Source organism: Ailuropoda melanoleuca, chromosome 2 (assembly GCF_002007445.2).
Source record: "Ailuropoda melanoleuca isolate Jingjing chromosome 2, ASM200744v2, whole genome shotgun sequence".
NCBI classification, from domain to species: Eukaryota; Metazoa; Chordata; class Mammalia; order Carnivora; family Ursidae; genus Ailuropoda; species Ailuropoda melanoleuca.
Window position 1 is genome coordinate 129,966,124 of NC_048219.1, and position 17,099 is coordinate 129,983,222.

At 40.2% G+C, this 17,099-nt stretch overlaps 1 protein-coding gene across 3 annotated transcripts in view; it reads right to left on the bottom strand.

The window, feature by feature from the left end:
- Positions 1 to 8,421: 8,421 nt before the first annotated feature.
- The window catches only part of ITGB6 (integrin subunit beta 6), a 78,971-nt gene continuing 70,293 nt past the window's right edge, over positions 8,422 to 17,099 (bottom strand). For 2 of the 3 annotated variants that reach the window (XM_011236964.3, XM_019809689.2), the window contains exon 16: positions 11,358 to 13,506. In XM_011236964.3, the coding sequence (XP_011235266.1) occupies positions 13,408 to 13,506 (99 nt within the window). In that variant the 3' untranslated portion in view covers positions 11,358 to 13,407. Of the gene's footprint in view, positions 8,537 to 11,357; positions 13,507 to 17,099 lie in introns of those variants that run through there. The other variant, XM_019809690.1, reaches the window with a different exon arrangement.

A 17,099-nucleotide genomic window follows, 5' to 3' on the forward strand; every position in this document is an offset into this window, starting at 1 on the left:
GCAGGGGAGTGGGAGAGGAAGAAGCAGGCTCCCAGCTGAGAAGCCCGACGAGGGACTCCTTTCTGGAATGCTGTGATCACGCCCTAATCCGAAGACAGGGGCTTAATGACTTCACCACTCAGGCACCCCGGGTNAAGATTTTATTTATTTATTTGAGAGAGAGAGAGACAGGCAGTCAGCAAGAAAGGGAACCCAAGCAGGGGAGTGGGAGAGGAAGAAGCAGGCTCCCAGCTGAGAAGCCCGACGAGGGACTCCTTTCTGGAATGCTGTGATCACGCCCTAATCCGAAGACAGGGGCTTAATGACTTCACCACTCAGGCACCCCGGGTTGTGGGCTTCTTGATTTTTCATCCTGCCTTCTGGGGGAGGGGCCTGCCGCGCCGATACTCAGGCAACCCTGTTTGGGTAGAGCCTCCGCGTCCCCTGTGAGAGGTGATTGGGATGGGCACCCTGTGAGCTGGTATTTCCAGGCTTTTGTTCTCTGGCGGCTTTCCCTGGCAGTCTGCTGTGCCTCTTCTGAGAGTCAGAGCAGCAGTGGCCGAATCTCAGCCTCTGTCTCAGAACAGAGGGATTGCGGCCCGTTCTCCACTGATGTTCTGGCCTCTTTAACTCTGTTTCTGTTGATGCTGCTCAACCCTGCAGCATCCCAGGCTGTGCGCCCCACACCCGGTGTCCCAGCCCTCACTTCCAGGGCCGGCGCGTCTCTGTCCTTTGTGTTTCTAACCCCGCCAGCCACCAGCCACCCCGCGCACGCTCCCAGAGCTCCAGGTCTCAGTCTGGATCCAGGGAGCACACCAGAGTTCCAGAGCTCCATGAGATGCTTGGTGGCGCGTGCTCCCGGCTCACGGTCTCAGTCTGCTGTTCCGAGGGTGCGGGTCCGCGGTCTGCCCGCTCCCCCGTGCAGGTGGCTACCGCTTCCCGTCACCTGAACATGGCGGCTCCCTCCCCCTTCCGTTTATCTTCCGATATCTGTGTGTGGTTTCACGACTCCCCGCTTCGTACCTCAATACTCAGCGCTGGAGATGTTCATTTGTAGAGATCCAGATGTATCTTTCTGTGTCTCAGGTTGATTCCGTGGATGTTCCTGCTGATCTGGTACCTATCCAGCTCAACTCAGGGGACCGGCTGAAAAAGGGGTCCCCTACTCCTCTGCCATCTTAACTCCTCCTCCTTAATATTGTCTTTTAAAGAGCAGAAGTTTTGGATTTTGGTGAAGTCCACTTTATCAATTTGTTCCTTTTATGGATCATGCTTTTGAAATCTAGAAATCTTTGCCTAACCCAAGGTCACAATGATATTCTATGTTTTCTTCTAAATGCTTCATATTTTAACATTTTACTTTTAGGTTTGTGGATCATTTTGAATTAATATTTGTTTATACTGTGAGGTTTACTTTTATGCATGAATATTAAATCTTTCCACTGGATTTATTGAAGAGACTATCCTTTTTCCACTAAATTGCCTTTTCACACTGATCAAAAATGAGTTGTCTGTATTTATCTATTTCTAGACTTTTTAAATTCCATTTATTAATTATTTGTTTTTATTTGTACTAGTACCTTCACATTTTTTTGATTATGGTAGTGTTATAAGTATTGAAATCAAGTAGTACTAACCCTCTGATTGTGTTCTTCTTTTCCAAAGCTATTTTGGCTATTCTAGATCTTTTGAATTCTCATTTGAATTTTGAAAATAGTTTGTTAACTTCTACAAAAATCCTGCTGGGATTTAAATTGAGATTGCATTCAGTCTGTAGATCAATTTGGGGAGAATGGACATCTTAACAATATTAAGTCATCTGAACCATGAACAAGCAATATCTATTCATTTATTTAGATCTTTATTTTTTTCTCAGCAATGTTTTATAGTTTATTATGTACAGTTCTTTTACATCTTTCATCAGATTTATCCCTAAGTGTTTCATATTTTTGATGCTATTTTTAAAAAGATTTTATTTACTCATTGGAGAGAGAGAGAGCATGAGCTGAGGGGAGGGGAGAGGGAGACCCTCAGTCCCTCACTGAGCAGGGAGCCTGATGTGGGACTTGATCCCAGGACCCTGAGATCATGACTTAAGCTCAAGGCAGACACTTAACCATCTGAGCCACCCAGGCACCAGATGCTATTGTAAATAGCATTTAATTATTTTTTCAATCTGTAATTTTTTGCCAGTATATAGAAATACAATTCGTTTTTTATATATATTGATCTTGTATCCTGCAACCTTGCTAAACTCACTTACAGTTCTACTAGCTTTTATAGGTTCCATAGATTTTTCTGCATAGAAAATGATGTCGTTTGTGAATAAAGACAGTTTTACTTCTTCATTTCTAATCTGAATGCCTTTTGTTTTATTTCTTGGCTGATTGCACTAACTATAACCTCCAGTACTAGAAGTATATGTTGAATAGAAATGGTATGAGTGTGAAACATTCAGTCTTATGCCATTAAGTATGATCTTAACTATGGCGTAGTCACAGATGTCTTTGATCAGCTTAAGAAGGATCTCTTCTATTTTTAATTTGATGAGAAGTTTTATCAGAAATGGATGTTGCCTTTGGTCAAACACTTTCTCTGCATTTATGAGATGATCATGATTTTCTTTGTAGTTTGTTTATATGGTAGATTATTTCATTGAGTTTTGTATGTTAAATGAACTCTGTGTTACTGGAATAAGTCCCATTTAGCTATGATATATTGTCCTTTTATGTATTGGATTTGACTTGCTAATGTTCTGTTTAAAATTTTTTCCATCTATGTTCGTGAGGAATATTGGTCTTTAGTTTTCTTGTAATGTCTTTTGTTTTGATATTAGCTTAATGCTGGCCTCAAATAATGCATTGGGAAGTACTCCCTTTTCTTCAATTTTCTGAAAGCTTTTATGTAGAATTGGTAGGTAATTTTTTCATTAAACATTTGATGGAATTTATCTTTGAAGCCATCTGGGCTTGGGCTTTTTTTTTGGGGGGGGGGAAGGTGTTTTGTTTTGTTTAGAGAGAAAGAGCAAGAGCAGGGGAGTAGCAGAGGGAAAGGGGGAGAGAGAATCTCAAGCAGGCTCCATGCCCAGTGTAGACCCCTAAGTGGGGCTTGATCTTATGACCCTGAGATCATGACCTGACCTGAAATCAAGAGCCAGATGCTCAACCAACTGAGCCACCCAGATACCCCTCATTGTGGGAAGGTTTTAAATTATGCTTTCAATTTCTTTTGCAGATACAGGGAAATTCAGATTGTCTATTTTTTTAAAAAGATTTTATTTATTTATTTGACAGATAGAGAGACAGCCAGCAAGAGAGGGAACACAAGAGGGGGAGTGGGAGAGGAAGAAGCAGGCTCCCAGTGGAGCAGGGAGCCCAATGCGGGGCTCGATACCAGAATCCTGGGATTACACCCCAAGCCGAAGGCAGATGCTTAATGACTGAGCCACCCAGGTGCCCCCAGATTGTCTATTTTTTTGAACAATTTTTTTTTGTCTTTCAAGGAATTTGTCCATTTCATATAGGTTTTCAAATTTATGGGCATAAACTTGTACATAATATTCCCTTATTGATCCATTTAGTATCTGTAGACTCTAAAGTAATGTCACCTATATCATTCCTGACCTTGAGAACTTGTGTTTTCTATTTTTCTTTTCCCAGTTAATCGTGTTAAAGGTTTACCAATTTTATTTATCTTCAAGAAATTTTGGGTGTCATTGATTTTCTCTTTTGTTTTTCTGTATTCTATATCATTGATTTCTGTATTCTATATCATTGATTTCCACTTTATTATTTCTTTTCTTCTACTTACTTGGGCTTTTTTTTTCTCTTCTTATTCTGGTTAAAGTAGAAACTGAGGTCATTGATTTGTGATTTTTCTTATTTTCTAACATAGGCATTTATTGCTACAAATTTACCCCTATGTACTGCTTTAGAGGCATCCCACATATTCTGATATATTATGCTTTTGTTCAGTTTAAAATACTTTCTAATTTTCATTTTGAGTTCTTCTTTGACCCATGGGTTATTAGAAGTGTATTATTTAGTTCCCAGATATTTGAGGATTGACCAGATATCTTTTTGCTATTGATTTCTAATAAAATTCTGTTATGGTCAAAGAGCATACTTTGTGTTACTTGAGGTTTTCTAAATGTATTGAGATTTGTTTATGGCCTGGAGTATTGTCTATTTTTCTAAATATTTCATGTATACTTAAAAAAACAAAAATAGCTTCTGCTGTTGTTGGGTAGAATGTTCCACAACTGTCAATTAGATAAGCTGGGACTGTGTAGGACTCACCTTATTTGTCCTCTGTGTCTCAGGGATCACTGTCCTTTAATGCCTGATGTCCAATGTCTTGAAAACCATTGTTTTATGTATTTTGTTTGTTTGTTTTTGTTGTTGTTACAGGTGGAGGAGTAAATCTGATTCCTGTTATTCCATCTTTTTTGGAAGCAGAAATCTCATCCATTTTTTAGGGATTTTTAAAAATCACATCTTCATTTGACCCCCAAGCTCGCTTTTTTGAGGAAAAGGAGGAAGCAGGAAAGCAGGAAGTAAAAACTAGTATAAGGAACTCTAGAAATCTGTACTATAACATTTTCTTCAATGCCTTATGACTCTACTTGGTTTTTCCCAAGGAGTATTTGCAGTGTGTATGTGAGTGAGTGAGTGTGTGTGTGTGTAGTGTTGGTACATGAATGCATTTCATATTTATCTAGAGCACATTTCAGAACCAATGAGTATATGTAAAAAACAAATCAGATCTGAGTAGCCAAATTAGATATAAAATCTTAGAAGCATGTTACTGAAGTCTCTGGTCTAAAATGTCTGTGTTTTAGTTGAGGAGAACACTTCAGACCCACACTCTTATACTATAAATGACTCCAACATTGGGAAATTAGGTTTTCCAATTTCATTGAAAAGATATTAGAGCGACAAGGGGCTACACTAGGCATTCTCACTGAGAAGCTTGGTTAGTGGTTTCTGCATGCCAGCAGCTGTCCGTCTGGGAAAGGATATGCCCATGTCCAAAGCTTCCTATTCATTCTAGTAGTATGAGAAAAACAATGAACCGGTCTTTCCTTCTCCTTTCTTTTTCTAGGCTTCATGAAGATCATGGAGCCTAGAAAAAGGCTTTCCATTAGCAATATCTTTCCTCACACCATACAGTAGAAAATACCATCAATTGTCTTGTGACTTTTTTACAGAAATCACATTCCAGCCCTATTCTAGTTGTCTTCTGTTTGTGGATATCCAAATCTTCCTGAATCACTAATTTCAAGATAGTCTCTTGGATTATTTTTACAAGGGGTTAATCATCTCTATTTGTGCTGATTTTTACTAGTTTCATTTCCAGAGTAATTTAATTTTCAGCTGTGGGGTTGGCATACTTCCTCTCTCTAGGCTGGATAAAGTTATGCCATGCATAAACCAGATCACCCAGACAGCATGGCCATACTTTGTGCACTCTCCTACTCCCTACCATGTGATGAAATACCCTGCTTCCTGGATTTTCCCTGGTCCTTTGCCTTTAATTCCCTGAGGGGATTGTGTGACTCACCTATGTGAGCTGCAGAAGATCTGTGCATCTCTTTGTACTAAATCTTCTTCTGTTTTGACTTGCACTTTCTATTCAGGCAAATTCCTGTTTGTTAGTAAAAGCAATTATTTCCAAGAAAGGCTAGGCCCCAAACTGAACTGGTCTTGGCTTGTTAACTCAAGTTTCTTAAAAAACAAAATTTGAAATACGTCACTTGGGTTTGTTATTTGTCGTAAATAGTTGTGGCCTTATTATTTCCATTAGTATTCTTAATTTTGCCCGTAGGTCCTCATGACCTACATTATTCTTCCACTCCTTTCCCTATTTTCCCATCACCTTCCTATTTCTAAGAAAAGCCTGTGATTTGTTTTGCAGGCTGTCCCTCTGGGAGGATGGGCTAGGGAAAGGGCTATAAGATACATTATTGTGAAATTATTCTTAGAACTGAGCAATGAACTCTAAGGGGCCACAAATGTTAATTTGAGAAATGTTTCTTTAAGTGGTTTTTCCTTTATCTACATCCATATCAAATATATCTATCCTTTGAGTCCCAAACCAAAGTGTCAGCACCCAGAGGGTATGAATAAGTCTTTTTAACATTTATTATCATTTTGGGGGGTGGGGGGGAAGGACAGAGGGAGATGGAGGGGCAGAATCTTAAGCAGGCTCCATGCCCAGTGCAGAGCCCATCTCAGGGCTTGATCTCACAACCGTGAGGTCATGATTTGAGCTGAAATCAAGAGTCAGACGCTTAACTGACTGAGCCACCCAGGTCCCCCCAAGTCTTTTTAACATTTAGACCTAAATTTTGTTGGCTGTATTCTTCACTATGGCACCTGGAAGACTTAAGGGACCCCTTCTGAGATTTAAACTCACCTCTGATATCTGGGAATCCTCAGGGGGCACCTTACATGCCCTATGGCAGCTTCTTGGTTCTGCTTCTCCATGGCATCATGCCCAGGCCCAGAACACTGCTCCACATTCCACTGCCTAAACTGACTGAACGCCTGCCTCTAGGCCCAACCTGAGTGTCCCATCACCCACTCTGTTCCTGGCTGCTGCCTGGACTCTGCTCAACCTGCAGCCCTGGCAGGCTCCTGCTCTGTTGCTGACACTCAACCTCCACTCGACGGCATGATGCTCTGCCTTCTGAGCCAATAGAGCCCATCTTCCTTTCGCCATTTGCAAGCAGCTCTCTTCCGTGTCCCTCTCTTTCCAAAGGGCCACCACAATGGAATTGCCTTGGCCCCAAGAGTTTACAGGTCAGACTTCAGTTTCTATAGAATTCTTTCAAGGGCTGGTTTAAGAAGCTGTTATCACATTTATCCAGAACACAGCATTCTCATCTTATAATTTAACCCTTATTCTGAGTTATCTAACTCAGAGAACTTTCTATGTTATTCTTTTTCATGCCCTTCATGGTTCTTCCTTAAAATTTGTCTTCAGTTTTCCAATCATATCTAGACCCCAACCTTGGATACTCTGCTCTTTTTCCAAGAGGGTGATTATTGGAGTGATTATTGGTGTTAATGAAAAACAACTACCATTTACTGAATATTTATTAAGCAAATATGTCAAATTCTTTAATATGTTATTCCATTTAATTCTCACAAGAACCCTAGGAAATACAGGGAATATATGCAGTAATGATACAACACAGAAGCAGGTTGAGGACAGGAGTGTCTATCAGATTGTTAGCTCTTCCCCATGAACTTCTCAGCAGGTGAAGTTAAGACACATATATTCACATCCTGTTACTGCCTAAATCTAAGCCTAGGATACTAACTGGTAGCTTTGTGTGCTGAGAAAAGGTAAAAGTGATAATGTGCGCTTTCCTGTGTCCATCAGGAACTGAAGCTATCTTCAGATTTTTTTTTTTTAAAGATTTTATTTATTTATTCGACAGAGATAGAGACAGCCAGCGAGAGAGGGAACACAAGCAGGGGCAGTGGGAGAGGAAGAAGCAGGCTCATAGCGGAGGAGCCTGATGTGGGGGCTCGATCCCATAATGCCGGGATCACGCCCTGAGCCGAAGGCAGATGCTTAACCGCTGTGCCACCCAGGCGCCCCCATCTTCAGATTTTTGAATGAAACATAGAATTGTATTAAAGCATGAATTAGTTATCTCTTAAAATGAATAGTAGATTTGATTAAATCAAACAATGAGTGAGCATGATCAAAAATGCCTCAGAGATATTTGTACATTTTCTTTTTTGACAAAAAAGACAAATTCATATGTTTTATTTTGCTCAGTGTTTTTAATCTTGTTTTATATTTTTTTCTTCTCCAATTCCATCTTCTTAGTAAAAAAGTTTCTAAAATCTGACACATTTCTTGAAATCAATGAGATAGACATTTAATACACTGAAACTATGCAAAATACATGTAACAGCTAGTCTATTTATTTTAATTTTTATGATCCCGATCCAGTGTTTATACTATTTATTATCTCTGTGCCTCAATTTCCTCATCTGTAAAATAGGAGGTACTAATAATACCATATCATCTGAATAAGTTAGCATATATAAAGCACTTGGAACAGTAGGTGTTACCAATTTTTATTAGCAGTCCAAGCTATTTAATGATAGACACATCTATTAAAATAAGAAATGAGATACATCTATTAAGTAGTAATAGATATAAATAATAAGTAATAGATACAAATAAATCTAGTAAGATCTACCTGTTAAAATAAGAAAGAAATATGTGTGTGTTTGCATTTATATATGTACCATATATATGTGTATATATATATATTGAGATATGCATATATATATATATATATATAGTGAGATATACAAACAGATAAAAATAGTTTAACAGGAAGTTTTTTTAAATAACACACACACACCTATACTAGGTATAGCAAAGTCAACTGGATGAAAAAAAATTAACCTGGTGACTTTCTCCCCAGTTATTGACTAACAGTGGCGTTTCATGATGCATCATCTTCAGATGTTGACCTGAAGCAGGATTGGCTGCTATGCAAGGACCATGAATGTAAATACATTTCAAGCTGAAAAAATAAAAAAATTTGACCAGTAAGTTTCCCCATAAAACACACACCTAGAAATTGCAAAGGTCAGATTGGAATTTCAAACTGAACTTGAACCTCCATGAGATTTGTAAAGTCTTGAAGTTGTTAAGGACACTGAAGAGCAGGTCTGGGTCCAACCTGTGCTGTCCGGTGCCCAGTGTCTCTCCCAGGGCCTACCTCCGGGACAGGTTTACAGGATGAAAACCCCTGGGGTACCCCTGTTGCTCTCTCTTTGCTGGTTGTGCAGCCAAATGGGAGAGAACAGAGGATGAAGTTTTGATTCACATTTGGATATCTCCAAAGCACAGGGAGGCAGCATTTAACTCTGCTGTGGCCCACGCAACAAAGGAATGAATGTGTTGGCCCACGCTGTGGGACTAGGTGGCTGCTGCCCAACCCCCTGGCTGCAGAAGCCTCATCCAGAACTTCACTTATTTAGCACTAGAGTAGCCAAGCCCAACTGACCTTTAAAAGAGTCACCGTGATGTCTTGAACTTAAGTGTCCTTGCTTTTTAGTTGTGTTAACTTGAGTCTGCTGCAGTATAATAAAATTTAATAGAAGGGAGAATTTCTATTTATCACATTTCATTCAATCCCTGTTTCTCATTCCCTCCAGATAAGGACTTTTTTTCCCATTTAGATTTCCATAAAATTAATTGTTATGAATCACTAACACTTAAGTAAATTTACTCTTTTGCGAGGTCAGATTTCTCCTATGGTTAAAGAATGTTATTGATTGGATAGCTTTCTCTAGTACTGGAAGTACCTAAAGGACTGTATGTGGAGAGGTGAAGAAGAGAGCAAATCGGAAGACCCTTGGTTGCTTTGGGGGCTGCCTTTTGCCATTTGGGGGGCTTAACAGGGTGTTTCAGGGCATGATGGTTTTTGTGTTGAAGAGTCTTAAAGGGGAAACCTGAACAAGATTAAAACATGTGAACTCTCAGCTGAAACCCCCACGGAGCTGGGTCTTCCTGCTGGGAAACCCCACAGGCTGCCTTAGTCAGGGGAACAGCAGGTTCACAAGAATAAGTACATTCAAAATGAACAGCCAATCAGCCCCACTCCCATTTTTCTCAACATCGCCCATACACAGATGCTACCCCAAAGACTTGTTCTTCCCACTTCCCAAACTTTCCAGTCTTTCCTGGATTTCCCTCAAGCCCAGCCAAGTAAACTTTATGTTTCTTTCTTCTCCTTTCCTGGGCTCAGTGCCTTAATGTTCAGAGCAACTTAGCCTTGCATTCTTCTTTTAAAACTTCTGTTTTATTACCTAGATCCAGCAGGCACTGTGGACTTGGGCACAGGAGTTGCTGTGGCCCCCCAGCCCCTGGAGAGTTAAGTAGAAAATGGGGCTTTGCTATTAAGGGAACTGTATGAGTTGGTGCTGGGTGACTACCAGCTTAGACCTGGGGGACAGGTGGGGACGAGTGGATCTGGGATGTGCATACCCTGATATTGTACATTCATTTGTTTACTCTCCTTTCCTTTCCCCTACTAGAAACTGCTTATTTTGTTCATTTCTGTATCCATAATCATAAGAATAATGTCTGGCATTTACTAGGCACTTAATAATACTGACTGAATGAATTTAGTGGGCATCTATTATGTTATAGGTGCTGGAAGAGACAGGCAGTGCCAGCATGCTGCAGATGGAAAAACTAAGGTGAAAAGTGATTTTCTCAGTGTTATTCAAAATGGGAACCATTTCTGGATTTCCAGATATCCAGCTTTCGTCTACAACCCACAATTTATTTCAGAGTATAAGTACTCTTGACTTGACTTTCCCTATCCTTTTGTAAGGAAAGAGCCTTTCTAAGAGAAGGACTTCTTCTAAGCTGGCTCCTTTTGTTTTTGTTTTTTTTTTTTTTAAAGATTTTTTAATTTATTTATTCGACAGAGATAGAGACAGCCAGCGAGAGAGGGAACACAAGCAGGGAGAGTGGAAGAGGAAGAAGCAGGCTCATAGCAGAGGAGCCTGATGTGGGGCTCGATCCCGCAACGCCGGGNCCGGGGATCACGCCCTGAGCCGAAGGCAGGCACTTAACCGCTGTGCCACCCAGGCGCCCCAAGCTGGCTCCTTTTGTAAGCACTGGTTTCTCTCTAGTTAGTTTTGGGAAAATGAGCATGGCACCATGGAATCTACCAAATAGATGCCCAGAAAAGTAGCACCGTCTAACTGTATTGGTTTGCTATAGCTGCCATGACAAAGCATCACAGAGTGGAGGTCTCAAACAACAGAAATGTATTTTCTCACAATTCCGGAGGCCAGAAGGCCCAGTTTAAGGTTTTGGCAGGGTTGTTCTCCCAAGGCCTTTCTCTTTAGTTTATACACGGCCTTCCTCTCCCTGTGTCATCACATGGTTGTCCTTTTGTGCATATCTGTGTCCTAATCTCTTCCTTATAAAGACACCAATCATATTGGACTACGACCCAACCTAATGACCTCATTTTAACTTTATTACCTTTTAAAAGACCTTATCTCCTAATGCAATCATATTCTGAGGTACTGGGGGTTAGGACTTCAGTACGCAAGTTCTAGAATAGGGACCACAATTCAGCCCATAACACTAATCCTGGTTTTACAAAATGTAGGGTGTATTGTAACCATGCAGCAAACCGCAGCCAGTTCCCTGCTGTCTCCTGCCTTTGATGGCTGCCTCTTTCTGTTCTTCTCCTTGGCCCCAGAATGAGACCAGCAGGGTGGGCAGAGCAGGTCACACAGGGATCCAGAAATCCAAGAAGAGGGTTTTGTACCAAATAAATAAAAGGAATTATCCTCCATCTAAGGTTCATTGTTTAAATTACTATGTTTATTTATGTCAACACAAAATACAATAAAACAGCTTACAAAAAACCCATTTATCTTCATGTAATATAACTCTTCAGTGAACAGAAGTACTACTGTTAATGTTTTGGCCTTTTCAAGGTCCAGCCTTGGGTCAAAACAGTATTCAGAGAAATAGCAGATTCTTCTCTACCTTCCCCAATATACACACAAAGGAAACTCCTATTTTCTAGAATCGTATTCTAGTAATAAAAAATATCACGTGTAGAGGTGAACACTAGTGTTGTATCATCACTACTGCAACTTCCTTGTTGCTGTAGATTTTCCCTAGACCCCAGGCTTCCGTCAGGAACACAGTGGGTACATCTGCCCTTCAGGTGCCCAAGGTGATTGTTTAGTAATTCTTTTAGTATAGCTGTGTATTCCCCAAGTGTCTGATTTACCTGAGTTACTTAGAAACCAGAGAAGAAATAAGTCTCCAAGTGATCAAATGTGTACAGATCTATATGGTAGAACTGAAGAAACTTATCATAGATTATCTGTGCCAATTCGGTGGATACATTTGAAGCCTCCATTACATAATGAACTATTCACCTAGTAAAAGGTTTCACGTTACAATTTACTCAAAGGTAATAAACACTGCACCAAAGTACAAGACCTCACCTCATGCTCCAGTAGTTTAAATGCTATTTTAGTCTCAGGACATCTTCAAACAAATGATAATTACCACTTAGCTAACCAAATCTTTCCATCATTTCATGGACAAAAGAGTCTCACACTGTGGAGAGAAGAAATAGCTTGGAGCTGGAAGATCTAGATTCTGGACCCGTTCTTCTACTCACTCTCTGAGGCTTAGCTTCCTTATCGAATAAGATGACAGTGCTCCATGAAGCAGTTCTAATAGGAAATAATATTCTACAGACTTCATCTCTTCAATCAACCTAGGGATCCCTAATTATCCACATGTAGTTTGCAAGTAAAATCTTACTTTTTAAAGTAAATACACGATGCATATTCACTCTATGCAACTGAAATGTGCAAGTTAGTTTATATAAATGGAAACGAATATAGATAGAAAGCCTATTACTCACGAGAGACAGTACTCTTGATGTGTTTGCTTTAAAGGCATTGAAAGTGTTATTCTGTTTAACCCATGTTCCTTTGGCATTATTGGAGCTCTTTTTGATTAAATTATCTGACCATTTAAAGTAAATTTTAATAAGATATTAAAACTTTCATATGACATTTTCAGGGTTGAGATGACTATGAAACTAAGTAAAATGGATTGAGAAATATGGGAGAAGTAATGGTTTGAAAACTCAGGGTCAGAAGGGAACTGAGTGTAGAAATTTCTTCTTCAGGTAATTAAAAATAATCTAAATAATAGACTAGCTATTTTGTTTTTACTGGTAACTCTCTAATTTATTTTTTTAATTTTCTAATTTTTAAATTACTTCTTATAAAATACTTGTTTGTGTACGTGACTTTTAGGTACATGCAAATTCACAGAAATTATTAACACTTATTACATTTGGGACTTCTTTAGAAGAATTGCATCCTCTCCATTGAAGTAAAAGTCAGTATCTCATTTTTCATAGATTTTTAAAAGAATCCGCCTTTAGGAAAGGGCAGATTTCCTAAAAGTTTAAAATTAATTCGCAAGTGTGATTATTTAATGTGAGCATATGGACTTTGTGACTTTGCTGAGACAAAGACTTCAGGTAGCTATATTCCTGCAACAAATGAGATTCTAATTTCAAACATTTTTCAAATGCAAATCAGGCCCCCATGTGTCATTCTGATGATTTTTTGAGGCATTAATGCAACAGAGTTAGTATTCCTCAATGATCCCCAAAGTCACCCCTTTGCTAAGGATATTTCTCTTCCTGATTATTTTGAACCTGCCAACACAGTCTCTAACCTTCATACAGACAATGACTGATCTCCAAATGACCTATTATTATCTTAAACCAACCTCGTTTTGAAGCAACAAAAAAAGAAAAATTAAATAGTGCATTAACATTTCATATCAGCGAAGCAGACTTTTTTCATGCATGAAGTAATTCTATCCATCCGTGGAAAGGTCCATCTTTTGTTTTTCCCTGTGTTTATAGGTTACATTTTTAAAGGTACTGGTAGAGCCTCTGTATAATGGATTGGTTCCCTAAAGAAAAAAAAAAAGGTTCAAATGAAAGTATGTTATTACTTGGTTTTAATATATTTAAATAATTTCATTGTCCATTACAAACTAGAAGAAGAGAGTCAGGCTCAAGCTTGGAAGCCATTTGAATAATTTTGATTAATCATACTCTTAGCTTTTTAAAATGTATACATCTTCATTTAATTTTTTAATATGCAGGACCAGTGCCTTATATGTATCATAAAAATCTTACCCTGTTTGGAAACACACTAATTTATAGATAGAAAATAAAACTTTGGCTGTTTTGTTCACTGCAGTTTTACTACAGTTGAGAGAAGTGTCTAGCCAACAGTAGGCACTAGGCACTCAGTATTTACCGAATTAATAGAATGAACCAATAGGTGGTCCCAAAATGAAATATAAAGTAAAAAACATAAAAAACGGGAGAAGTGAACTTGTAGAAGCATACAAAGCTGAATGACATAGTATCTGCCTTTAAGAGACATGCTGCTGGTGGAGGGCATCATGCAAGGGCACCGATAATCTTCCTAAAATGAGATCAAAATTCAGGAGAAACACCTAGCTGCTTGGGAGAAGCAAGGAAAGATCCCTAGGACAGTGAACACCTGCTCTAGATGGTCAGAGAATTCGGTGGCATTCACTTGCTAGAGAATAGCAGTGTGGAGCACAAAGTCACGAGGCACTAGTGTGTGGGATACGGGGCTCAGGAAGACCTGCAAGTCCCAGGGTAGGTTGGGCAAGATGGCTTTGTCTTTGGGGCAGTGCAGAGGATTTGTGCCAATGTCTGGATAATTCAGCTGTGCTCCTCAGGTTGTAGATGTGTTTCTAGCAGCCATCACCAGGACAACAGGTCCAAGTCTCTGTGGGTGTTTAAAGAAACACCAAGCTTGATCCTCCAATTTCTCTCCTTTGGTTGAATTGCTCCAGGCAGGCTCAAGATATCTGGGTAAAGTACAGTTTCTTCTCTCCCACTTTCCAAGGTTGACTGCACAGGCATGGATGTCAGAGAGCCTGGGTTCAAACCCAGTACCACCACTGAAGCAATTCCGAGTTGTGGTGTCCTCACCCACAGCAGGCATTACCAAAGTGCCTATGTCATCCATGAAATAGCATACTTTAGAACACACCCTGTCACATATCGAGTGCTCAGTAAATGCTGCCTCTTCTTCTTTTTTTTTTAAGGTTTTATTTATTTATTTGATAGAGAGAGATAGAGAAAACAGGAGCAGGAGAAGGAGGGAGAAGCCAAGCAGGGAGCCCAACATTGGGCTTGATCCCAGGACCCTGGGATCATGACCCGAGCCGAAGGCAGATGCCCAATTGACTGAGCCACCCAGGCGCCCCTGCCTCATCTTCTTAGTTCTTATCTATACCTCTTCTTCACATTAGGAATTTCCTTTCCTTTGAGTTTTGGAGAGGGTTAGAAAGACACTTTTCCCCGGAGTTTTCACACTCAACATTTCCAAGCCCACCTCTGCATGTGTATGAAGCCTAGGTACCACCGATGACCCTCCGAATTACTAAATCCTGTATTTGGTCTCCTTATGCCATGAACTGTAGAGATGGAAGCACGTTCTAGACATAAAAACACAATTGTATTTGCTTTCTCAATACGTTTCTCTCAGTTCTCAGAAGAACTGAATAAAATTGAAAAACATTCCCGGGCATCTTCCCACTTGTCACCCTTGGATCTGCTGCAGTGGCTTTATTGTGAGGCAGAATCACACCTGCACTTGCTTCTATGTTGCCCGGAGCCAGTGGCCTGACCTCTGACTGAGTAACATGTTACCTTTGTTCATGTGCCTTCAGAGAGAGATGCTGTCTCGGTAATGAGGGCAAACAGAAGAGTCTCCTTGGTGATGGATGATGGGTGAAAGCCAAGTCACCCACACTGCTTCTACTCCTGAAGTCAACCTAGATAATTCTGAGGACCCCTCAGTCCTTATCTAGTCCTGCTGCCATAGGAACTTGGAATTTGGAGAGTGAAGGGCAAACGGATGTGGTCTTAAATGCAGGTGGAGTCGCACTGGGAAACAAAAATCATGTAGGAATTCTATTAAGTTTAAAAGACTACAAGCTATTAAGTTTAAGTTGGTCATGGAAAAATAAAGGACTCAATTGAAGAGGAAAAATGGCTAAAATAAGTGCATGCTGAGGATGACAAGTGGAGCATTGTCTGGAGGAAGAGGGAGCCTTAGGGAAGAGAAAAAATACTCTGAAAGAATAAATGGGCTGTGAACAGGGTGAGCTTAGATTTTCATAGGACCAGGAACTCTTTTGTGGGCCCCATCCCATATCATGTCAAACATATTAAAATTTGGGTGCCTGGGTAGCTCAGTCAGTTGAGCATCCCACTCCTGGTTTCAGCTCAGGACATGATCTCAGGGTTGTGAGACGGAGCCCTGTATTGAGTTCTGCACTCAATGCAGAGACTGTTTGGTATTCTCTCCCTTTCTCTCCCTTCCTCCCCCTCTGCCCTCTCCTCATGCTGTCTCTCTCTCTCTCTCAGATAAATAAATAAACAAACATATTAAAATGCACCCATATTCCACACTAAGTATAATTTATATGCAGTATAAAGGAGGTGACTTAAGTTGCAACTGACCAAATCCATGATGTTACTTTGCAGACATTCAGTTGAATGTTAATTTTGATTGTGCGGTTTTCGTTCTGTATTTTGAAGCAACTTTTTTCAGGTCTACAATATTTGGGGGCATCTCTTGCAAAGCTAGTTGTAGAGTCTGGGCATGCTAATAGGGGGTGATGGACGAAGCAGACCCCACCCTAATAGGTGGGTAAGGTGGGACTTTAAAGGTGGAGAAAGAGCAAGTATATATTGCTGGGAGACAGTTGTGTTTCCTGCCCTCAGCTGATGATCAGAACTCAGGAGAATAAGCTCAAAGCAGGTTTTGTTGGCAGCAAAAAGTGTGGCAATGTCTAGTACTGCCTCCTCTAGTGCCGTGTGGGTGGCAACTTCTCTACTGAGGATTTCCCCTGAGACACAGGCTTGGGTCTCCGTTTCATAGGAGTCTGAATTCTTTCACTATTTAGACAAGGTTCGGTTTCCCCCAACGATCTGAGGTGACCAGGCTGATTTCCCCAGGAGTCTGAGGGTGCTAATTTAGGCTGTAGATTCTGTAAATGCAATGGCACATTTTTGGAACTTGAAAAAGTGGTAATAAGAAAGCTCTCTGTCATGACCCATAGCTCTCTTAATGATTGCCTAACTGCCAAATGCAGACCTGATTTGCTTAGCGCAGTACAAAATCAATCCATGACTGCAAGAAATGTCAGACTGAACATTTTTTGCCTCTAGTTAATGACTTGTCATCCTAGAAAAAACGTCTAATCAAAGATGAATTTAAATATCTTCCCTTTGTGTTTTCATAAAGAATATGGATGGGGAGGTTATTTTTAAAAGTATAATAAAAGCTAACCTTTCTTTATGGCTATGATGAAATGTTTCAAGAGGCAAGAAACAAAGCTCTTTCTTGTCCTGAGCTCTGTCACCTTTGGAGTCCAATGGAGGCCTATGGGTCAGGAGACCTAACTACCCGAGCAATTCTGGTGGTCCCCTGGGATTTGAAGACTAGTCA